At 32.4% G+C, this 26,212-nt stretch overlaps 1 protein-coding gene across 4 annotated transcripts in view; it reads left to right on the forward strand.

The window, feature by feature from the left end:
• Positions 1 to 24,843, forward strand: part of ACAP2 (ArfGAP with coiled-coil, ankyrin repeat and PH domains 2) — a 138,784-nt gene extending 113,941 nt beyond the window's left edge. For 3 of the 4 annotated variants that reach the window (XM_011381250.2, XM_011381241.2, XM_011381267.2), the window contains 10 exons: positions 4,471 to 4,679; positions 5,018 to 5,087; positions 6,435 to 6,526; positions 7,872 to 8,056; positions 8,952 to 9,044; positions 10,100 to 10,287; positions 10,702 to 10,811; positions 12,196 to 12,306; positions 14,391 to 14,452; positions 20,034 to 24,843. In XM_011381250.2, coding sequence (XP_011379552.1) covers positions 4,471 to 4,679; positions 5,018 to 5,087; positions 6,435 to 6,526; positions 7,872 to 8,056; positions 8,952 to 9,044; positions 10,100 to 10,287; positions 10,702 to 10,811; positions 12,196 to 12,306; positions 14,391 to 14,452; positions 20,034 to 20,134 — 1,221 coding nt within the window. In that variant the 3' untranslated portion in view covers positions 20,135 to 24,843. The remainder of the gene's footprint in view (positions 1 to 4,470; positions 4,680 to 5,017; positions 5,088 to 6,434; positions 6,527 to 7,871; positions 8,057 to 8,951; positions 9,045 to 10,099; positions 10,288 to 10,701; positions 10,812 to 12,195; positions 12,307 to 14,390; positions 14,453 to 20,033) is intronic. The other variant, XM_011381259.2, reaches the window with a different exon arrangement.
• The last annotated feature ends 1,369 nt before the right edge of the window (positions 24,844 to 26,212 follow it).

Here is a 26,212-nt window from a genome sequence, read left to right on the forward strand (position 1 = left end):
GACTGTGAGCTTTGCTGAAGTCTGGACCATTTGTTGAGGAACAAGCAGAGTTAGGAACTTTAGAGTATTTTCAGCTGATGTGATTCCCTAGAGAACACTCACCTGTGTAGAGGTAAGGGTCAGGCTGGAAGCTTATTGCTGGGTGTCTCAGCATTCGTTGTGTATTTGTTCATTTAATCCTCTGCCTTCCACCTTTTAGGTAAATACCATACAGAGACTCTCTGTTTTATTTTACAAGAGAATAAACTTTCAGTTATTTGTGTTTATGAGAGCAGTCCCCTAATGGTGTGGAGTTGGGGAGGGGACCTTGGGATCTAACTGCTTTTTACACAATCACTCCTCCTACCTTCATCCCCACTTCCAGGGTTAGCTGGTATAAGTCCTTGAGCTCTTTGAATATTATGAGATGTAAATTGAACTCTTAGCTTTTTCTTACTACCTTCCTTAGATTTGGCCATGGTCTGTTCAGTTACCATTCATCTACCCATTTTCGAGCTCTTGAGATTTTGTTGCCCTTATTTTCGTTACTGTCATCCCTATTCTGAGTAAATCTTTATTTTTTTAATTAAAAAATATTAAAATTTTCTTAAGTAGATTACAGATGTCATGACATTCCATAACTAATAGCAATTTCTTAATATCTTCTATCACCTCATCTATATTCACATGTTCTCAATTGTCCTAAAAATGTTTTTTACAACCTATTGGACAAAGTAGGATCTTATCTATGACTGATCATTGCATGTGGTTGTTTTGTCCCTCAAGTCTTTCAATAAAGAACAACTCTTTTTTTTCATGACAGATCAGATTAGTTGTTCCTCTAGAATTTCATCTTATAAGATTATATCATAGGTGATGTGTATACGTCATGTTGCAACAGGAGACATACAATATTTGGTTATCCAACCATTGCTAATACTAAGATCAGGCTTCTATGTGAAGATGAAGTGGACACATTGGGTTAGGGAGATGACAGTATGATCCCTTTATTGTAAAGTTACATTTCTTCCCTTGTTTCCAATCTGCTTTGTTACTTTGTGTGACAAATCTACTGCATGTTACTTTGACCCTGTAAAATCTATTCCTCCATAAACCATTCGTCAAATGGTTTTACAACTGCATGTGTTATTTCATTAGAAATTGCAAAATGATGATTGTCTAATTCTGTCAGTCCATCTACATTTATTAACTTGCATTCTTATGTGAAATATTGCTTTTTTTCATCAACTGGAACTTATTAATTATGGTAGTAAAATGCTTAATTTTTTGCTTTAATTATCACATTTGGTTATTTTATTAGCTACCTTAAGTAGGAACAGATGTCTAGTTTTTTTTGGGTATCATAAATTCATAGATTTTTGTAAATACAGCAGGTCCCAATTAATTACAATAATTATTACATCTTTGTCTAATAAGGGCTCTGGGTAATGCCTTTTAAAACATTCTCTAGTTTTTAGCAAAGCTTTGAAAAGAAACAAAATTAGGTATGTATCTAGATCATCTTGATGAAGAAGCTGGGTGTGTATCTAGATCATCTTGATGAAGAAGCTGGTGGCATTGCTGAATTACTTGGATTATGCAGAAAAATATACTAGAAATAATAGGGATTATGGGATAAATAGGGATAGGACTGACTTAAAAACCTGTGTAAGTTTGTAACTATAATTCTTTCAGGAACTTCAGAATCTCAATAAAAATACTGGCACAGTTGGATTCCTAATGAATGAATACTACAGTGTAGATAAGACTTTAAAAACTGAAGATAGCTTTAATGGAAGGATACAGAAGGGTTGAGGCTACTCAGTTATGATGACAAAGACAATATACATAAGATCAAGGAGACTAATGCAATAAACTTCCAAGTCAGAGCACGTGACCAAAATGAGCCAAGAAAGGGCATGGATGTCATATTCAGTCATGTGTTCCTTGAAGTGGTTAGCTCAAGTTCTGCTGTATTAGTATACTTTGCTTTCAACTTCTCTAATTTGGTGTAACAGCATTCACTAATAGAGGAACATAGGGAATGAACCAAATGATTTCTGCATTATATTGACATCCTTTCCCTGTGTGATAATTGCTTATGAGCTAATTCAAATTATTGAACATGTTCTAGTAAAACAGATTATACCTCTTTTAAAAATTTTTTGAAGTAATCTCAAACTTATAGAGAAGTTCCAATTATAGTACAAATAATTTTTTCCCTTGAACTGTTTCAGAGTAATTTGCTAACACGATGCCTCTTCACCCATTATTTCTTTAGTGAGTACTTCCCACTGCCTAGGACTTTCTTCTATGTATGATGGTATGGCTATCAAAATTAAGAAATGAGCATTGATATATTATTATCATTTGATTCCCAAACATTATTAGGTTTTAACAGTTATTTTAGTAATGTTATTTGTGGCATAAAAGATCCAGTCCAGAAGCACAGGTAGCACTTAGTTGTTATGACTCTTCAGTTTCCTTTACTCAGAAATACTTTCTTAGTCTTACCTTGAACTTCTTGACCTTGACAGTTTTGAAGGTTATAGACTGTTTTGTAGATTGTCCTTCAGTGTGGGTTTGTCTGATGTTTACTCATGAAGGTTATATATCTTTGGCAGGAATATTATATAAATGATGCTGTGTTCTTCTCACTGTATCCTCTCAGGTGGCATTTGATTTTGATTTGTCCCATTATTGGTGATATTACCTTTGGTCATTTGATTAAGATGTTCTCTCCTAGACTTATTTACTGTAAAGTTACCATTGTAGGAAGTAAGTATTTTGTGGGAGAGATACTTTGAGACTATGTACATATTCTCATCCTTATCACGCTGTAATATTTTTATTATGTCAGTATAGGCCCCTATTCTATTCAATGTGTTATAATCCATTACTGTCATTATTTGTCTTGTTGCTCAAATTGACCCAATTTTGGCCAGTAGAGCCCGGTCTTCTGTATCCTTTTGACATGTTCCCATCCATCTTTTGAGTTCTTCCTTATTTTCTAGCATGGTGAGATGTTTGGTTTCATCTTGTACTTTCTCTGCACCAGCTCTAAAATCAACAGTTTCTCTAAAGACTTGGTTCCTTTTGGTGGAGAATAGTTTTTAGAAACCAAGCTAAAGGAATATATATATATATATATATGGATATACACGTTTACATATGTATTTCTTTATATATCTACTTACGTTGAAAACCATTAGTGTTCCTGTTGGTATCTTTGTTTCTATTCTAATGCAGCAGATTTTGTTATAATTCTCTCCCTTTCCATATTCTCCTTTCTCAGCAATGAGAAATCTGGCTCCCATTTGTTTTTAACATGTTTGTTTATATGATTAGTCCCCTTGTTTGGAACCAATATCCTTCCTCTACTGCCCCCTGCCCCCTCACCCCTCTCAGGCTCTGATACCTCACAGTTGTGACACTCCCACTCCACACTCCTCCCTCCTCACGCTCTCACTTTGTCTTTGCTAGGCTGTCTCCCCTATGCAGTTACCATCCTTAACCTGGTTGGGACCCAACAACCTTCATGGCGTCACTCTCATTTGAGGATATTCTCACTCAGCTCGGTCCTTTCTGGAATACCATATACCATATCTCCATATTTTTTTTCTTGCCTCACCTAACAGCTGTTGAATTGAGTTTTCAGGAAGGGCAAGGCAAGGGCCAAATTATATTTCTAATGATTCTATACTAAAATGCTGGCTTGTTAAAACTGGAATGTTTTTAAACCTAAATACTTTTAGACCATATCTTTAATTGCTTAGGATCCCCAAACTACATCTTTGTATTTGATCACTGTTGGTATAGACTTTGCATGTAAAAATTAGCTTTTTGCTTATCTGCCACCTTTTGCTTTTCTCCTGATTTCCTAATAGCCCATGAAATTTTAGATACTGTTCCACTGTTGATTCACTCTGTAATTAAAATAATGTAATTGATGTGTTCTTTAGTAAAAGACTGTACTCTTTGCAGTTATTCACTGCAGTAGTTGAAACAACTTGCTTGCAGTTCATTGAATACCTTGGAAAAACTTGGTATAAAATCATATTTTATTTTTGAGTTTTAATAGTCTCATGTTTATTCCCTTTGTCTCTTATCTTGCTTGTTAAATTAGCGTTCCCTTTTCTCTTTGACCTCCTATCTTGTATATATATTCATTGTGTCAGATATCTATAAAGATATATAGATATAGATACCATATATAGATTATAGATACCTATATATTCATCTCTATATCTATACATATAAATTATAGATATATAATATTCAATGTTTATATATTTCTCTGCACAAGACTAAAAGCCAATTAATAGAGGGAACTATATCTTTTCGTTCTTAAATCTCTAATGCTTAGAACAGTGCCTAGTTTAGGCCGATATTAGGCCTTCAATTTACTGATTGGAAGCTTTTGTTTGGAGCATGTAGTAGGCAACATGGTATTATAGTCTTTTTTTAACAAATAATTTTTAATTCTTTTAGAAACTGGATAAGAAATCATCTCCATCCACAGGAAGCCTGGATTCTGGAAATGAGTCAAAAGATAAATTATTGAAAGGAGAAAGTGCGCTGCAGCGTGTCCAATGTATTCCTGGCAATGCCAGCTGTTGTGACTGTGGTCTGGCAGACCCACGGTGGGCCAGCATCAACCTGGGCATCACCCTGTGTATTGAATGTTCTGGGATTCACCGGTGGGTAGGCCTTCCAGGGAGACAGACTTCTTTTGGATAAACACACATAGTAAATTATGATGTCCCATTGGTTAGAAGGCCTTACCACTAGCCTACTTTGACTGCCATTTGTATCTTTGTATCTTTTGTAATGTGGATAAAATTCTGGTTTGTGAAGAGCTTTCGAAGTCTTCAGTTCACCATTCATGATAAATCAGAAGATCTGTCCTTATTTATGTGTGGTGAAGGCTATATTAGAGACGATGTCTCATTAAAAGAGAAAAATAATTTGCATAGTATGCAAAGAGAGTAGAGACTGATAGTTTTATATATTAACAAAGTCTTTTTTCTCCACTTAGGAGTCTTGGAGTTCACTTTTCAAAAGTACGTTCCTTAACTTTAGACACCTGGGAGCCTGAACTTTTAAAGGTAAAATAAATATTTGCCTAAAAATATTTCATATTTTCATATAAAGATTCAGGAATTTAGAATCTTGGTTTACAAACGGATGAGTTTCCTAATGCTAACAATAAACTAAATCGTCTTGGAATATATCTGAGGCTATTTTGACAAACCTGGTGTTTTCTCATTGTTTTAAAAATTGCTAAGTTTATGTAGCACTCTTAACTCCAAGTCAGTTTACTTTTTAAGGAAACCAGCATTCCTACATTTTTATGTTTCCTCAAAAAATAGCTTAGATTCTGTGCCTTAATTTTAATCTTTTATAATTATGTAAGTTCTTGGTAAAAATATAAGACATATTGCTATAATAAACTCCATAATGGATGGATATAGCATGTGGTTTTCATTGGGTTAATTTAGCATAAGACCATGTACAGATTTACATTTGTCAGGGTCGTTGTCATTAAACTAAGACATCCTTTATCCAAGTGTAAGCATTCATATCTTTGTAAATGTTATAAATAATTTTAGATCACATCTGGGTTTCTGATAAGATTTACAGAACTCATAACAGTTAAAGTATGCTCCTTTTAATTCTCCCCATTTAGTTTAAAGGTTTTAGTATACTCTGCATTTATTTTGTCTGAAAATTGTGTTCTTAATGTGCTTGTGATTTTATTTCACTCCACTGGTAAAGTGGTAATCTTGTCAATTATGTAAAAGGCATTGTGGAATTATAGTATAAACATCTAAATGAAAATGATAAATAGGCTCCTAAGGTAGAACCCTATTTACATAGATTCTATTGTTATGAATTCAAAGGTGAAGAAAATGGGGGAACAGGGGTGGAAATCTAATTTCTGCATCAACTTTCGGTGTAGATCTGAAGTCAGTGGATTCAATTTAGAAAATTTGGTTGATACAGAACTGATACATTAAAAATGTATGACTGAAACTTTTATACACAATATTTTGAAATAATATATGAAGTACAAAGAGAAAATAATTTACTTCAATTTTGAATTGTTTAAAACTTTACCCGTCTGGCCTTAGGCCTCTTTTTAAATTTAATTTACCAGACATTGTGAGTAATATACAGCATTGAGCTAGCTATAGTGGAGGCACAGAAAACTAGTAGAAGGTGGGAGAGGAGAAACCCTTTATTGTAGGAGTGGTAATCTTCTAGAAGCAGTATTCTGGCAAAATGGTGATATTGCTCTCAGTCCTTATCTCATTTTGTTTTAACTTTAAACTTCTTTGTGGAATGAGCAGTTATAGAATATGCAAAAGGAATTAGTTAGCTGTACTTGCTTTAATGACTTATATAGTATTTTTAGGAATTTATGGCTTATTTTCTGTTTTCCTCCCAAACAGCTTATGTGTGAGTTGGGGAATGATGTTATAAATCGAGTTTATGAAGCTAATTTGGGAAAAATGGGAATAAAGAAACCACAACCAGGACAAAGGTACTATTTCAGTTGTGTTGCTCCCCACCCCTGTCAATCAGGAATATAGCTATGATTTTATTTAACTATAATTGATATATAACACCGAGACAAACTGTTTAGAAGAAATCATTACTGCTTCTGTTAAAATGTAGCTCTTTCTTGGGTATGTCAATTAGATAATTATCTTTTATTGATCATATAATCAGTTATAATCTCCAGATGAGAGAGAATTTTAAAAATTAAAGTTCAATTTAGGAATGTAAAAGTTCTTAGCAGTTAAAGTAGACCAAAGTTCTGTTAATGGCCAGTCTTTAGAAAAAGATAATCTGTTCATTGTTGTGTCCACGGATCACGTTTCTACCATGTACGATGAATAATTTTACATTGTGTGACTTAGTTCAGCAAATATTTGTTAATCACAGACTTTATACATGGCATTATGATGTCGAAGAATTAAAGGTGACAAGGTATCAGAGAGTACTTAATTGTGTTTGAAATTATACTTCCATTTTTATATATGAGGCTCATTGAATGAAGTGGCTAAGAGTGCCTTCCAGGTACATAATTCCTTTTTGTCATTGATGTTGTTTTTAGTCTTTATGATTGTTTATTTTTAGCACTAAAATTTTATTTGCTGTAATCCTATGTTAGGAATTTATGTTTGACTAAATCCTTACGTATAATCAATACTATTTTAAAGTTACTGCTCTGTATACCAAAATCACTTAAATAAGAGTATTTTTTTGCTAAAGCCTAGCTTTACGTGCTTTACTGTAGTCATTGAAAATATCCTATTTTAGCCAAGATCCAAGTATTTTAAAGGGATAGAAGTAAGAAAAGGTATAGAACAGACTTGTCATTTTATGATTGTATAATAAATAAAAAATTTTTAAAGTGACATCTTTTTCTCCCTTAAGTTAGGAATACCACGTTGTTTTAAAGTAGTTGTCTTATGAAAAAGTATGACCATCAATAGTGACAGTTCAGTATGTGACATTATTATTGGAGTAAAAATGAAATTAAAGTTAATTTTTATAAAATTGTATAGTTTTCTTAGTAATGTTTTTCACTCTGTAAAAAGTAAAAGAGAATATGTATAGAAATGAATGAGCACAGAAATTAAGAGAATAAGAAAGTGCCATGTTAATATGTGATTTTTCAGTTTATTATTATATTTCATTTGACTATGTAATTATAGTTCATTAAATATTTGGAAAGAAAATGTGTGATGTCACAAATTTGGTTTTAACTAGTATTACATTTACTGACTTTCTTTGAAATATTCAATATACAATGGCTTATTTTCAGTATTAGCTATGCTCACAGATTAAGCAGAATATCATGACATTTTTATGTATACCAGACAGGAGAAAGAGGCATATATCAGAGCAAAATATGTGGAGAGGAAATTTGTGGATAAATATTCTATATCGTCATCACCTCCTGAGCAGGAAAAAAAGATTGTCTCCAAAAGTTGCGAAGAAAAGAGGCTGAGCATTTCTAAACTTGGGCCAAGTGACCAAGTCAGAGTATCTTCCCTAAGTTCAGGTATTACAGCTCACTTGTGCATATAAATATTTTCAAAAACTGACATCACTTTCTTAATCTCTATGTTAGTAGCCGTTGTAGATTTTTTTAAATGCTAAAAATCTGTTTCCTTCTACATATTGTAAGGAAAAATTGGATTTCTATATCTTTATAATAGTTAAGTTTAAATAGTGTCTTGGTAATTCACATTTCTAGGTAATGTGTATATTCTAAGGAATAAAAACTGCTTTAAATGCAAGGGGAAATGGGGATTATAACTCTATCATGGCAAAAAGCCCTAAATATCTAATTAACCACTTTATATCCTTCCTATTTTTTCCTCCTAAATTTTTCCCAATAACGTTTTTTCCTGCCCTTTTCCCTTCTTACGGCCTGCTTTGTGCTTTGCTAACTTGCATGTCCCCAGTGGTTGCTGTAAATAGCGACGAGGCCAGGCGGGAGTCTCTGTTCTGTCCTGATGAGCTAGATTCACTCTTCTCCTACTTTGATACTTCTTCAAAACTACGTAGTAGTAAGTACTACTCTTGTGGAGCATTCCAAGTCTGTGCCAGTGGTCATTGTGCGGTGTGGCCATTTCTCTAGATGTTACCCATTGTCTCAGAATTACACATTACTTGTAGTCACACAATAAATTAAGCTCTTTACTACTCCTTACATATAATGGGGTAATGAGATGTGTTACGACTCTGAAAATAAGTGTATTTTCAGGCTTTCCAATTGATTCATATTTTGATAAGCTAAGTGCTCGAAAGGATTAAAATTGTGTTAAATGTATTCTACTGGTGGTGGCTGAGTTTACATTGACATATCAGAGCTCATTTTAAAACCTCTTTGTGGGAGATTGTTTTCTTAATGGCGTGGACTTTAATCATTAGCTGATTTTTCTTTAAAACAGTCAAAAGTAATGACAGTGGAATTCAGCAGAGCTCTGATGATGGAAGAGAGTCTTTACCCTCCACGGTGTCAGCCAATAGTTTATATGACCCTGGTGAGTTTCGGTCAAATTCAATGTTAATTGGTATTATTTGCTGAAAAATGCATGTGGTAAATGCCTAGTCTTGATTAAATAATTTCTAAAAGAAGTGGTTTGTCTTTTGGAAGGAACTAAGGGAGGAGTAATACAGTTAAATGAAAAGCAATTATTTCTGTTTCTGTTTGGAAATTCTCTCATAACCGTACATTCTTCTAAGCCTCATGATATGTGCAAAAAGTGCCTTGTCAATACCTAAGGATAATTTTTAATCCACATGAACTGTCTTATTACTCTTTATCTTTTTTTGTGGCTGTCTTTTTTTATTAGAAGAAAGAGTTCAGCAGTTCTTCCCCCATTAGATTTTTCTTCTCACTTGTGCTTTACTCCTATATTCTCTCCTTCAGGATTTCAGTGATTTTGGTCTCGAAGGCTACTCGGGGTAGTAAACATTCTTCAAATTATTCTAATTGCTTATACTGTAAATTGTGATGGTATTGGACCATCCTAGGAATAAAGTAAGATGTAGTCTGGTAGTAAAATTCTTCAGGGATTCGTACTGCCTATTCTGAGTGCTTAAACCCAGGTTTATAGGAATGAACCTAATTTTAACCTAGAACAGAGTAATTAATCTACTTGTTGGATACTGGGAAGACCACAAAGGCCTGGCATATCAATCGTTGTCCTTATAAAAGAAGAACGTTGATTGTTTGGGGCATGATTAATCACTAGAAATAAAATATCTTTGTGAAAATATTTCATCAGCTCATTTTGTTAAATTAGTGGTTTCTTATATCTCAACTTTCACATTGTGATACAATTAAGAGTTCATTTTTTTTTAAATTGTGGTAAGATGCACATAACATAAAATTTACCATTAACCATTTTAAGTGTACAGTTCAGTGGCATTACGTCGGTTCACACTGTTGGAGTCACTGCTGTTGCTACTCTCCATCCACAGAATTCTCCATCTTACAAAACGAAAACTCCATGCCTGTGAAATAATAACTTCCTATTCTCTCCCTCCCCATCAAGAGCTCATGTTTATTGATGTCTTTGTGTTTACTTTTCAGAGGGAGAAAGGCAAGATTCTTCTGTGTTACTTGACTCTAAACATCTTAATCCAGGACTCCAGCTTTATAGGGCTTCATATGAAAAAAATCTTCCTAAAATGGCTGAGGCTTTGGCTCATGGTGCAGATGTGAACTGGGCTAATTCAGAGGAAAACAAAGCAACACCACTTATTCAAGCCGTATTAGGGGTATGGATTTGTACATTGACCTTTTCAGTGGTAGTAAAACGAAAAAAATCACAATTCATTTGGAATATGGTTTAGCATTTTTGGCTTTAAGAGTTGAATTGGAAAATAGAAGCAGCAGCTAGTAGTGATTTCTGAGCATCCTTTTAATTGTGTAAGCTCAATTTTTTTTCTTAATTTGAGAGAATTCTGGTAATGAAAATGGTGCGTTTTGCTAGATCACAAACTGCAAATTGAATCCTGTTAGAAGTATTTCCTGGGAAGAAATAATAAAATTGATCATTTCTCTGTTTTTGCTAAGGGGGTATTTTCTATTCTGGAGAGAATGCAATAGAAATGCTATTAAAGTAAATACACTGTTTTAAATATAAATATGTTTGGTTTTTTGTACATTGTTATCTTCTTCTTTCCTCTAAGGGCTCTTTGGTGACATGCGAGTTTCTCCTACAGAATGGTGCTAATGTGAACCAAAGAGATGTACAAGGGCGGGGACCACTGCACCATGCCACTGTTTTAGGGCACACAGGGTAGGCTGGAATGCTTACATATTTAAGTAGATTTTACTTGAAAATATTGCTTTGAAATGTTTTGCTTTGAGATGGGTTGGAAAATAGAAGCAGCAGCTAGTAGTGATTTCTGAGCATCGCTTTGATTGTGTTCAAAGTTTTTTCTTGAAGTGAATTCTGGTAATGAAAGTAGTGTGGTTTGCTAGACTAAGGTTAAGGTCATTAGTTAGAGTTTGTAAAGGTATATTTTGCTATGACTTATATTGTCATGATGGAATTTGAAATTTTAAAAACCTCATTCAGAAAAAAAGCTATTACTTTTCAGATAAAAACATTGCAAAGGTTACTTTGAACTTGTCATTTATGTAGATGAATTGCAGTATTAAAACTGTTACTAAAGTTATGGTGACTTAAGTCTGCGTGTGTATTTGTGTATGTATGCATACATTATATACATAACACACGTTTTGGGAGAGTTTTGTAACTTTGGAGATTTTTGTTTTCCCACAGGGTAGCTAAAGTCAAATTCTGTAGTAAATTTTTAGTCTGTGCTCTTGATGTTGTGGCTTCTGGAGCAATACTTAGACTCATAGAACAATAAAGCCATGAAAATGGACTTTCTATTAAAGGGTATAAATGAAGTAAAAATGTCAGCCTTATGTTAAAAGTTTGCATCATAGGTGATTGTTCTTTAATAAAATATCTTGGGATATTCAATTCTTATTACCTCGACAAACAAGAAGCTGTTCTTTTTATATTTATAGCATCTTCTATTTTATCACAGCTTGTTTTCTTTCTATCAGCAAAGAGATTCAGTTCAATAAAACTTTTCGTAAAACAGTTCATAAAAACTTTTCTATACTTAAAAAATGATAATATTTAACTCATCTTTTGTATTTTTAAACAATCATAATTCTTCCCATTTTACTTCATAGACTCCATTTACTCATTCTTTTACATTTATTTTTTCACTTTTTTCAGTTTCTTCAAGTTACAGTATTTGTGGAGTAGTGGAAGGATTACTTCCCACTCTGCTATTGTATTATCATTAATATATTATGATATTACCACTGCCATGGCTTCCTTCTTTCCCAGATAATGCCATTGAGTGATTTTGTTTTATTTAAGTTTATAGAATTTGTGTACATCTTTGTATGATATTCTTTATACATGTCACTATGCTATATAGCACCAGGTTAAATATGAAAATATCTCAAGATCTATAAAATGCTGATTATGGTAAATTTTTATTGTTACAAGTGTTCAATAAGTATTTGTAGAATGAATAAGAATTTCCTAATGAACATATTATCTTTTAAAGTTAGGTAGCACTTTTTATTTTTTAAGATAAATACTAATTTCTTTCTTAATGGCAATATCTCAAAAATGCTATTTACTTAAACAGGCAGGTATGTTTATTCCTAAAACGAGGTGCCAATCAACATGCCACTGATGAAGAAGGAAAAGACCCTTTGAGTATAGCTGTGGAAGCAGCCAATGCTGATATAGTGACCTTGTAAGTGTTTTTTTTTTTTACTTGATTATTTCCCATACAATGTATTACTTGTACAGGGTTTTAACATAGAGTTTCCTGTTTGGGTGTGAACTTTAAACTTGGCTGGTTGTTTACCATTTTTGCTGTGTACTTCTCTAAGTTCATTAAATGTATTAAGCACTTTACATATATGAACTTATTTGGTATTCTTATTATTAGCTTCATTTTATAAGGAAGCCAAGCCACAGATAATTTGAAAAATGAGTAAGTGGTGGAGCTAGCATTTGAAACCATGAATTCTAGCCCTAAAACCGATGCTCTTAGCCACCTCTGTTATATTGCATGACCAGTAGGAACAGAAAACCAATCATTTCTTTAAAATGGATTCTTTAATTCTTTGTCCAGTACTGGGGTAGGGGTTAGATTGATATAATAATAGGCCATTATTCTACTACATCAAAAATTAGAGGATTATAAGGAGGGAGGACACCTACATTGATGTTAGTAACTTTTGCAGTTTCATTGCCTTTGGACAATAATTCTTAGGGATTGTTTGTACTTATTTTTTAAAGAATTATTCACATGAATACTCTATTTTTAAAGATAAAATAGTTGTTTTTGAATGTTTGAATACAATTTAATATAATCTGTTAAAGAAACTTGAGTTCTTAATTTGATTTTCATCTTAAAGTTATTTCTTACACTTGGAATTTAGAAATGTGATTTCACCGCATATTATTAATATGTAGGAAATCTCAAACATATGTTGTATGAAGTCACTTTTTTCATTCTGGGCTGAATGAAGCCCAGAATTGTTGATCCCGTTAAATGAGTAGAGAGAGTTCAATCCACACTATTGAATCTCACTTACAAAGAGAAACTCCAATGACTGCCTTGAACTCCTGAGCTCCCACTGAGAATTCTTGACTTGCCATATATTACCCCTCCCTAATCCCTGTGAAATTAAAAAAAAAAAAGAAAACCAGCATACTTTCTCTGTACTCAACTTCCTTTCCCCACTGGAGGGCTTACTGTTGCTGTGGAGGCTATTGTAGAAAAATTTAGAACTATTAATCCATATAGATTAGAGAAAGATAATAATAGGTAGGCATATTATAGAGAAACAAAACTTGGTTTTCTAGGGTTCCCAGGAATAGCCCTTCTTCCTCAAAGGTATCTGTTCCCAAATTATCAAAATTTTCTCATATTACTTTGTGTGAACACTTAAGTTTTTTTTTTTGAAAATAGGTGTCCTTTCTGAAAAGTCCATATACTAAAGGGAGAATTAAGGGAGATGGAAGGGATTTATGGTACTTGGAAGATAAGAAAAGCCCATATCAGATGCTGTAGTTGCCAGAGAGAGCATCTTAGAGGAGGGTGGTAGAGGTTTAGGAAGGTGATGTGTGTTTGGTGGCTTTAAGGACAGATGAGTAATACAAAGTAGAACACTTTCTTATTTCAAATGTTGCTTACAATTTGTTAAAAAATGAGAAGAAATTCTTGTCTTCTTAATCCAATGCCACATGTCTTCCTGCTGCCAAGATGAATAGCCCCAAAAGAGTATATAATCAATGTGGTAACCTTGGGAAAAATCTTGGTCACCTGTCATGATTATAATGTTTGTATATCAAAATATATTACCAGTATTTAGAGATAACCCATAAGATTTATATGTTTGGAACTACCTCACTTCAGAGTGAAGCAGAATGACCTTATGACAAGCTATTGCTTCCATACTATAGAAGTAATAATTTTAGCAGTTGCCATTAAAGTTTGATAGGTTGCAGTAGAAGCCAGGAATTCTCTGGAGTCTGGAGGAAGCAAGCTACTGGAAGTGCTGAAAGAATCCTGCTTAAACAGAGCTGAAGTGCACTTGTTAGAAATCTTTTATTGTCTCTCTTGTGAGAATTGTATAAAGTAAAACACAGTTCTTTTTGTATCTCAGATTGCTGGGTCTGATAAACTAAAAGCCTATTTGTTTTAGTGGAAAATATTGGTAAAAGAAAAAAATATATCAGTACATATTTTACCTGCTCATATAATTCACTAGCTTATGAATATTAATATTATATAGCTTCACCTAAAATCTTTTTGTTTAATTTTAGGTTACGTTTAGCAAGAATGAATGAAGAGATGCGGGAATCAGAAGGACTTTATGGACAGCCAGGTCAATATTCTACTAACAACCATACTGAAATGCAGTATAAGAAATGCATTCAGGAATTTATCAGTTTACAATTGGAGGACTCATAGTTCTTTAGCAAACTAACTTAGTACTATAGAGTTTTTATAACTTACTTGTAAGTTGTGAGTTGTTAGGTATGTACTGTACTTACTGAATTCTTGGGGATGGCTAGCTCCTGGGCCTTTAAATATCTATAACTATTCCTATTATAGTACACATTTACTTGATGTATTTAACTCTAGCTGCTGACTTCTTTATCTGCTGTACAGATGTCTTCCACATACATTCCAGTGAAGTGAATGGAATGATAATGTATCTTTATATACACTTACAGCAGCACAATAGTCATTTTCTTTTTGAAATTCTCTTTAGCTGTCAAGTGAATATAACAAAATGGTTTTCTTTTTGTTATTCAGGGAATTCCTATAAATTGTGTTCAGGGAAAAAACAAGTCACCATGTATTTGGCATATAAAAAGTCAGTATGGAAAATAGCTAGAAAACGAAGAGTTTTGTACTGTGATCTAGACATGAGTTGAAAGTTTAAAAATAAAATTTACCAGTTAAGTACATAATGGGAGTGGAGTTAGTTTAAGAGGTAAAGGGAAAAGGTCTCATTTTACTTTATAGCTTTGCCTCAAGCAGTTGTACAATATCTATTGGATAAATGAAAATATTTTGCACAATATTTCATGAACCTGATGACAAAGTAGACTTATTCATAATAGAGAAATCTAACTCAGGATTAGCTCGTCTCATTTTGAGTAGTTTTCACCTTTAAGAAAAGGAAGAAATGTTAATCAAATTCCTCACTTTGATGAACATAAGAAATAATTGGATCTTCATGAATTTGAGTATATGAATTACTAATTTATCTGTTTTAAATTCATATACATATTAGTAAAAGTTTTCTGGAATTTATGACTAAAATAATTGAGACCGTTCGGTATATTTGATTTTTTCAATGGATACTAATATATTATTTTCAAAGCGGCTTGATAATATCATCCATTCTTCCTGTTTAAATATGTTTTGAAATTTCTGTACTTTGTACTAACTTCAACCATTTTTATTTTAACTGGATTAATATATAATTAATATCAATAAGGGGCCATTCTTTTCTCATGAGTATTAGCTACTCATGTTTGGTCTACTTTAATAGGAAACAAGTAAGCGCTTTGAGAATAGAGAAACTTCATCTAGATACTTCTAATCTAGGGTGTCCCACTTTAATCCTATGGATCAGACAGTATTACTGACTCATGATATACCAAGATGTCAGAGAGCTGATTAAGGGTGAAATCTCAGCATTAATTCTGAATTTCACCCATTTGTTTTAAACTTGAGTGTTAGATTTTAAATAAGTTATAATTTTGTAACAGATATACTTAAGTGATAGTATTAGTAGGCCATTTTTGAAGCCTTTGTGTTTAAGCACTTTAAAATAAAAATTATTCAAAGGCTATGACCTGATATTTGTAAGATAAGAGCGAACTTCAAGATTTTAAGTTAAACAAATTTTTTTCCCTGAAATTTTAAACGTAAATGTTTGGTCAGCTGCTCTTTCCTTAAGGTGTTTGCTGATGAAGTTACACACCCACCTGATTAGTCAGAAGGTCAGTGGTCGACTTTTCTCTGGAGATGGGAAGCTTGAAAGGACAGGGCCTCAATGTTCTTGCAACTTGTGGTTCCACCCAAATTGCTTGGGCTTCTGCCGCCATTTAGAAGCATTCAAATGTCTCTTTCATTGTCATTTTATGTATAAGTTTATGAGTATATACTTTACTATTAGCCATAGAAAAATAGATTTTTTGCAATTTATTTGAATGAAAATTTGAAAAAAAGCCTCATTTTGAAAAACAAGCTTTCCTACCACTCTCAAATTTCAGTTTAGAGGTTAAAAAATGAATCAGAATTCTGGAAATGGTGTGTCAGTAGAATAAAATGAGATTTGATCTAGTTGAGGATCGTCTTGATAATAATTAGATTTTTAATTCATTTAGAGGGTCTCATATTGAAGCAGAACAGCTTTGTAACGTAACCCAGTGACGTGGTGAAACCGCGCAGCAGCTGCTCTCTGGCTGCTTTTCGTTTTGGAGTCTTTGGAGAGCAGACGTGTTCCTTAGGCAGGAGGTCTGCTCTTTTTCTCCCCTTTACCTATCACTATAAATTTTTCTCATAGATTTCGTTTCATTATTTTATCTAGATCTTTTGTTGTTGTTGTTTTGCCTAGCATAAGAAAGAAAACTTCAGAATTCTGGGTAATTTAAAAATGCAAGTATTTTCAATCTTTTGATAATGAAGAGCCATACTATTTAAAAGACTCAGCTATAACCTTTGGGAATCATGGACCTATTTCTAGGAAATCCCACTTCTGAATTTTGTATCTACAACCCTGACCTCAGACTCCCTATTTTTTTGCAAGGTGATGTTAAGAGCACACATTTCCTGAAGAGAAGATGTATTGCTCTTTATCAGTTTCTGCAACTCTTAGGAGGACTGGAGAGGGAAGGGGAGGCGCACTGAGTGAGAATCCATGCCCCGCTCCCAATTGTTGGGAACCAGTTTGGTGGTTTCCACAGTCTCTGGCTCTAGGATTCCTCTTAATTGTTGGCAGTTTCTCAGCCAGTGAAAATCACTGCTTTAGTGAACCACTACTAGATATGTATGTGATTGTGTTGCTGGCAAAGGTTGATTGCTGATCTAATCAGTTATAAAAGTAGGCTGTAATCAACCCAAAAGGGGCAGGATCACCTGGAGTGGCCTCTCACATGCTGCCATCTCCTTGAGGGGAGTACATGTCTAGAGCAAAATTAGCCAAATCTGGGATCACCATAACTGCTGTTGCAGTGATGATTCAGAACACCAAAAATCAAAAAGTATTTTAAACTGTCAGTGGAAATAGTCCACATTTTAAAAACTCAGAAATGTCCAGGCACATAGAAAAGTTAACTTTCTGAAGAGAAATAGAATTTGATTAAGTAATTTAAAGGATATAATGTAGCATTACAAATATTGGGTAATTAGTTGTTTACCATTTATAGTACTGTTAAATGTGTTTCTATGAACGTTCCAGGGCAACATATTCTAAGTTATTGTTCATGTATTCTAGTGTAGACAAGTTATATTTGCCTTGGGAAAAATGATAAATTATTAAAATCATATTTAAATTTTAAAGAATCACATTGGAGTTCAATTTGTGTTAACTAGATTAAATGTCTTAGTCACTACTGTTATTGTAATATTTGCTTTTTGAGCACATATTTTGAGGCCTAAGAAAGATATTATATTGATAGTCCATTAATTAATGTTTTGTTAGGAACTGAATGTTAACAAAAAGTTTGTGTGCGTGTGTGTGAAAGTGAGACTTCCTTCTGTATTGTATTAACTCCTTTAAAATGTATTCAGTAAGTGAAACCAATGATTAGTGCAGCACCAACACTTTCTTTCAAGGAAGTATTTAATTCAGTGAATAAAATATCATATAATTTTTTTTTGCATGGTACAATGGTTCTACTAAAATGTACTTGTGTAATAGGAACTAGATGATTTAAAAAGAAAAACTGGAAAACCATAAAAAGAAAAAAAAAATCCCACAGCTTGTTATACAAAATATGCATTGCTAATAGTAGAAGCCATATATTGCCATTGTACTGTTGTAATACTTAAGAATGCTCATCTGGTGCTATCTGTAAACTATTTGGCATTAGTGTCTGCTAGATCTTTCTTCCTATTTCTTGAATGTATAAATGTGTGCCTTTTAAGTTACTTCTGGTGTTGAATGGTAAAATCAGTGTGGTATTTTTGTATTATAATCTGCACTTTACACTTTCTTGAAAAGTAAATTCCAGACTCTCCAGTTTAAATAGTATTTTAAAAATATTTATAATGTTTACAATAAATATTTTAAATATTTTAATTCAACATCTAAGAATAAGAAAAAATTTTAAATATTTTGTATGGTTTCTTAATTGATATTTAATGTTAGTCTCTTCTCAGTTTATTTTATACCTTTTAGAATGGCTAAAAATGGGAATAGATTGTACTTTGTCTTTTAATGTGGGAGTAAACTTAAGAAATCATGGGTATAATTGGATTGTCTTACCAGTTGTTCCAGCATATCAACCTTTATTTATTGTTTTGGTAACAATAATATGAGTTAGATGTTACTTTTAGCCAACCTTTTAAGATTCTCTTTTTACTGTATTTTTTCTTTTTAAAGTAGATCGATTGATTCAGGTCATGAGAAAATTTCCAGGGTTAAATGAAAACTATATAGAGATTTTAATAACTCGATTTTTACGTAGACTAAATATTAAAAGTATTAAAATTTTTTTATTGAAAATCTTGAGTTATGCTGTTAGACCTTTTTACTAGATCTTTATCCCCCTCCTCCAACTTTTTTCTAATTCTCTAGCTTTTGGTATGACATCTATTGCCTCAAAAATCTCGCTTTTCAAAAGCTGACAAAACTTACTGCACTATTAACAGCTGTAGCAAATGAATTTGTAATAAGATGGATGCAAGGTATATTATGGGAAATAATTATAAAACCATGTTGCAACCATAGTCGTGTAAGATAGTGTTTTACAGTCTCAATCTTGAAAACAACTATGCCAAGCTTCTGTATAAAGCTAATGTTTAATAGGAAGTATTCATGATGGATTATTGATCTTAAAAATAAGATATTTCTTTATACAGATCCTTTGAGGAATAATCTGTATTTGTGTACATATTTAGTTTCTCATGGCAAGAAATATAGTATTCAATCTGCTATAGTATCAATATCTATAATCTACTTCTCTACAAGCATATTTGTATATATATACATGAGTTTATTATTCTATTTTAACAGATGTCTTTGGTATTTATTCTCATTTTGTCATAGCATTCTTGCTCATATGACCTACAGTAAACAAAAACCTTCTAACTAAATGTGAAATTATGATTTTATAGTCATTTTCTAGGCTTAATCATTTCATCAATTTAGTAAACAGTGGATTTAGGTACATTAGTTTTAGTTAAGCATTAAAATTTTTCACATGCTATTTAAATTAAAATGCCTTTTAATTAAAAGATAATATTAAAATAGGCTTTTCTCTCACCTGATTATCAGTTTTGTCTTGTTAATAACTTGCATCCATCAGAAATATTTAGTATTTGTTTTTGGTCTTTCCTTTTGGTCTTGATCAAGTGAAGTATTTATTTAAAGAATGCCTTGTTTACTATACCTCACTTAGAATGACTTTTATTTCTCATGTGTTAATAAATGTGTTTCTTTACATTGCTTTAAAACACTTGCATCTTTGCTCTTTTCTAACTCTGAACTTTCCTCTGTGGCTGCATCTGAGGTGCTTTTTTCAGGTATAGTTTTTATTTTTTTCATTCACTATATACTTTTCCAGCATTTATATTTAGTTCACCTTTTTTTCTTCCAAAAACGTTCATCTGAACAAAATTTTAATATAATGAATTATAAAATAGTTACTAGTCATAAAAATGAATGTTTATTAATACTTTCATCGTATAAATTTTAAAAGTTGCCTTATTTTACTTTCATGCAGGTGATGAAACTTATCAGGACATATTTCGTGATTTTTCCCAAATGGCATCCAATAATCCAGAGAAACTAAATCGTTTCCAGCAAGATTCACAGAAATTCTGAATTTTTTTAAGAAGGGGAAAATATTAAAGCTGGTGACTCCCTAGTGTGTAGGTCTGAAAACTCACAAACTTTTAGTGCTTTAAATCTACTTACTTAATTTTAGTAGCTATTGAGTGGTTTGGAAAAAAGGTACCCATTCATTGATATTTTTATTAAGTAAAACATAAGGCTTTAGTAGTGGGAAGAGGAACCTATGTGAGGACCTCTTTTATTAAAGAAAAAAAAAAGCCTGTTTAAAGGGCTATTTTTTAAATAAAAGTTGAATCTAGACTGAAGCCATCTTTAGATTATAAGACGCTAAGTGTGTAGACACAATCTCTTTTTTTGCAAGTAGGCGGTATTGATTTTTTTTTTCCTATGCATCATGCCCAGGATCATTCAGTTAAGCATGTCTGCATCAAATGGGAGCAACTGTTCTGCCTGCCTTGAGAATATGTCGTTTCTTTTAGTTTCCCTGATGATTCTTAGTGGTTCTGAAATTGTGTTTTGTTTTGTTTTGGTAGATTAGCTGTCATACACACAATATATAATTCAATTATTAGAACTAGAGAATATATTTCCCCACTTGCTCATAAATGCAGTTATATTCGTTAGATGTCTGGTTATTGTCCAGTACTTTAACATTGTGAACATACATATAAATGGTTGTACAGGTAGACATAACTCAGTCTTTTAGATTTATTTCATTTTATGAAGCAAAAAGAAGCCCTTTAAAATTTCTTTTAAATCACCAAAAGGAGCTCAGTTATAGAAGTTGTAATTCTTCATTGTTGGGTTGATTTCCTAAAACCTTGACAAATCTATTGACATAATAAAACTGTTTCAAAGGTTATTTGAATGTCGCAAAATTATGCTTTCATCAGATAGTAACTTTCACCAGAAAAGTTGATTTATTAAATAACAAAGAGCATTTTTATATTTGAAATTTGTCCTTTTCAAGATACATTTTTGCTATTGCTCTTAGTGAAAGAATAATCTCTGTAAAAGGAGGAAAAACCTCATGTTTTTATTAGCTTTTGCTAAAATATATAGCAATAATTGCTTTTTAATTTTTCCAACATCTATCCTGTGTACTTATTGTACACAGTGTACGTTCTTTAAAATTATAGCATCCTTATAGCTTTAGTATTTAGTTATGTGAATCACAGACCCTCGAATTCCAAAATATTATGGGTATACTAATTTGCCATGTATGTGCTACAAATTAATCTGGTTCTATCTTTGGTTGACATATCTTGTCAGGAGTATAAGCTAAATTTAGTAATTTGCCTTACAGTTTCTTTCTAATATTGTCAACAATTAAATTTAATCTTCTTTTGTAAGTTACATGTATTGTTGATAGTTTCTAAATAAGAGGTTTTTAAACTTGGGTTATCAATAAGTAGAGAAATTATATTTAATTGGGTAAATAATACATTTTCTAACACCCTCCCCCCAATAACTAGAGTTTTATAAGCTAATTGACCATCAAAACGGAATCTGACTAAATGAGAATTATACTAAAATAAACTTATATCACAGAAAATATTCCATATTTGTTAGTCCAAACTGCATGCATATAATGCTTATTTACTAATAATCACTGCATATTAGATAAGGATAAAAACTATTTATGAATTATTTCTAAGGAAATGCTAACTTCCAAAGCCTTATATTGTAATTAAAATAATGACAGGAACATTAAATCTTTCCTGTTTCATCTCAGAGTCACAGATCATTTGACTTGACAAAAGTCTGATTTATAACATTTTTATTAGAGTGTACTTTGAAATTAACTTTTTGAAAAGTTCAAGGATAAGAAAATATGTTGAAAACAAACAAAACAGAAAGAAAATAAGAGAGAGTCTCACTTTCCTTTGTAGTGCCTATTCCTGTTTTAATCCTAGGACTTCACTTCTAAAGCTCCTAACCTTTATAAGAGGAAGCCTAGGCAGTTTTCCTTTTGGATCCAGCCCTGGGTGCTTCAGAAAAACCTCTGGGATCTCTGGTTGTGAAGCAATTCTTTTTATGACACTCTTACCTCCTGTGGCTTGAGTCATGAGTTGTTAGTGTGGCAGTAATTAGTGTCTACTTAAATTTAGTGGTTAGAGATGTATTTGAAGTGCACTAAAGATGATCATGGTTCTGAATATCTTGAGAGAAAGCAAACTCTTTAACAATATAGAAAGCCTGGCACTACAAAAACACATTTCTGTGGCTTGATTTATTGAATATGCTGAGACCCAATTTGGATTAAATTTGGCAAAAATGATATAGTGAACAGCAAGGCTATATTAGAAGTAGTTACAAAGTAGGTTAGCTGTTACCAAGGTAAATTTAGGTGTGTCAGTTAATAGCTATGTAACAAATCTGAGTTTCATTAGCTGTGAATTATTCAATATATTGTGAGAAATTATAGAGTAAACAATGTTAATTATACTCTTGGGCTTTATAAGTCAGTGTGATCACCTTTTATTTTCCTTCCCTAACTGATCTGTGGATAGCAGTTTATGATCCCTTATCATTATTCTGTTAGCTTATTATCATTAGCTCATTAGCTTAAAGGTTAGATTAACATAAAAATAAGACTGTTTGCACTCTTGAGTTCATTAGATGCAATATCATGTTAGAACTAGACTACAGGTAATCGAGTAGTTATTCGCAGTTTTTCATTGTAACATTTACATGTTTAAGATTTCTAAGGTTTTAAAAATTACCTTTGGTACAGTCCTTACAAATTCAGGAATTTCCAGGGATTCACTACATTACGGTTTTTGCCTGATTTATACTGGTCTTCAGAATAGATTTTAATGAACTTTGGTGTTTACTTTCCAAAACATGTAGATTTAATTTGGAATATGTACTTTGTTTATTCATGAGTGCATTTTGAAAAAAAAAATTATACCTTTACAATCTGGACAATTTAAGTTTATGATGTGTTAAGCGATACTTTAAAAATATAACTTTATACATGTAAAGTATGGTCACAATAAACCAAATTGAATTTGACTAACTTTACTACCCATTTTGAATAAGAGATTCCCAAATCACTTTTAGATTGTCAATTAACTCTTCTGTTTGCTAGCACTTTCGACTATGTGCATGAGCTGGAAAAATGATGTGTTTATATAACTGTTTGTCCAGAATGACTTCAGACCTGCATGATATAGTGGAAAGAGCACTGACTAGTAGTTACAACTCTTTTTGTATTCAGAGCTCCTCACAGATAAAAGGAGTGGGATGAAACAAAGTGAAACTATAACAATATCCCTTTGTATACTGTTCTGCTGCTCACAACCTACTTTGACATTATTTTATCTCACCTGATTTCACAGTAGGACTTCTGATATCTTACTCTAAGAGTGCCAACTTTGTCTCTTTGATCCTGGGCTGCTCTTATTTTACCTAGAAGGTCACTGGTTTTCTGTTTAGTGGTGTAGATGACACTAGAATGCCTGTCTGACTGACTCCTGCTAGTCAGAGGCACTTTACTTGTATCATGAAATGATTTAAAATCGTTGTAAAGCAGCAAAATCTGATAATGACTGCCAGCTTTCCTTGTGTTTTGATAATAAAGACTCTAAATATTCTGGAGAACCTGGATATTACCTCAAAGGAATAGATTAAGATTTGAGGACATTAAGTTGTGGGAAAATTTACATTTTTGCAATAACAAGCAGTAACAAAGGCAAAACATTACAAAGGTAATTTTAACTTACCATGTATGGGCATACCTCATTTTATTGTGGTTCGTTTTATTGCACCTCACAGATGTTGCATTTTTACAAATTGAAGGCAGGATCCTCCATCAGCAAAAAGATTTCAACTAGCTTTATTGTGATACTCCTTTATTGTGGTGGTCTGGAAACAAACCCACAGTATCTCCAAGGTATGCCTATACTTATCAACTTCTTGTTCCCAAGGAAACTAACTAAAAGGGGGTTGGATTCAGTTTTGTTGAATCCTGACATCTACAAATATGGTTTTGTGGACATCCTTTTCTTTTTACATAAATTTATATACTTAAAATGAGATAATGGGGGTGGGAGCAAGGTTTGATTAAACTTTTCTCTGTATTGGCCTTTTCACTATCTTACACTTTATATTTTCTTATTTTTCTTCAACACCCCTCCCACCATTTTTGGGTGTTAATTTTAAACAGGGAAAGCTTGCTACATTATAAAGATCGTTGGCATCATTTATTTTACACAAAGGAAATGATGAGCTACTTTTCTATATGTGTTTACTTGTGCTTTGTGGTATTTTGGATCATTCCAGCCGTAAAGACTTATTACATGTAATATTTCTTGCTACCTGTGAAAAGGTTTTTTTTTTAAAGAATGTTAACCAACACTTCATTTACTTTTTATTAGTATGTAGAGGATTTGTATCTAATTCATGAATGTAGTTTTATTGTAGTTTGTCATTGTAAATGGAACAAAGTATCTTTATAGTTATTCTAAAATGTACATTATGTAAGAATTGTAAATATTACACTTGATTAAATACTTTGTATGCTGAAAAATTATGATAAGTCAATAAAAATTTCACCTCTGGCCTAGTTCTTTTATGCTGAGATTTCCACTTTATTGTAAACTACAACTGTAGATATATCTGTTAGCAACTGTCATGTTTAAGGTCCTATCTTACTTTTCCACCCTGTCAAATTGATCCAGATTGCTCTTATTTGCTGATTGCTTCAATAAAGAAATATATTTTGATCTTTAAAATGTTCTCCTGCCTGATCATAGAGTTATATGTCTCTTAATTCATTAGCTAAAAAAGCATAAAGGCTTTTTGGGGGCCCTAGCTCTACTTTCTTGTCATTATGATTGACATATATGTTGAAGTTTCTAATCTGGGCAACACATTCACCCTCAATCATTTTAGTAAACAAAGATTTTTATATGAATTAAGATTGAAGGAATAGAGGGGTTGAAAGAGCAGACTTGAAAGTGAATCAATCGCCTGCTTTTGACTTTCCTTTAAAAGTTAATTGAAAACAGACACATAAAACTTTTCTATAAACTTATTTTATTCATTTTCAGAATATTCTTGAAGAAGAGAACCCACACTAATAGTAAATGTTTTAAATGAAAACAGCTACTTTTTCTTTATTGCAAAATAATGCTTATTCATTGTAGAAAAATGTTTGAATAATAAGTAAAAAGATAATCATCCATAATTCCATCATCTGCCTTTGTTGTCCACTGTGGTATCCACTAACCACGTGAGGCTATTGAAATTTAAAATTACACAAAATTTTAAAAGTTTAGTTCATTGTTGCACTGCTATGTTTTAAGAACTCACTAGCCATCTGCCTAGTGACTACTGTTTTGAACAGGGCAGATTATAGAATATATTCATCAGTAATACTGGGTAGTACTGAGGAGGAATCTGTTACTTCCTTGCTATATACCCTTATAGACCTTTGGGTATGTGTAAATTTATATACAATGGGATCAGACTGTTTTGTTACCCACTTCTGTCAATAAATGGAGAACAGATTCCTAAGTCCTTAAGTGTTCTACATCACTTTTGAGAGAATTACCCTGGATTTTTTTTTGAACCAAATCCCAGACATTTCACCAACAAATCATTCAGTGTAGATCTCTAAAAGGACTCTTTAAAAAAAAAAAAAAAAGCCCAATTATAATATTACACTTCCTTAAACTATAAACCATGTAGTCAGTATTTAGATTTTTCCAATTGTCTAAAATGTATTTTTTAAAATAGATTCTTCAAATCAGAATTCATTACAGTTGGCTAATATGTCTCGAGTCTCCAAATCTATAGGTTCTTCCTCCATTTATTCTAAAAATTTCCACTTACAGTTTGTTGAATATATCACTTTTACTGAAAGCGTCATTTTAGTTTAACCCCTTTATTGATGAACATTTGATTCCAATTTCTTGCCTAGCTCTGTTTTATCCTTATGGCTAGATATTTGGGTACATTCTTGATTATTTCCTTAGGGTGAATTCCTGTTAGTGAAAATGCGGGCTCACAATGGGTGGGTATATCTTTGCTCCTCATTCAATGCATTAGTCGCTGTGTTAGGTACTGGGGATAGTATGGTAAAAAGGTAGACATACCTCC

Source organism: Pteropus vampyrus, unplaced genomic scaffold (assembly GCF_000151845.1).
Source record: "Pteropus vampyrus isolate Shadow unplaced genomic scaffold, Pvam_2.0 Scaffold14, whole genome shotgun sequence".
Classification (NCBI taxonomy): domain Eukaryota; kingdom Metazoa; phylum Chordata; class Mammalia; order Chiroptera; family Pteropodidae; genus Pteropus; species Pteropus vampyrus.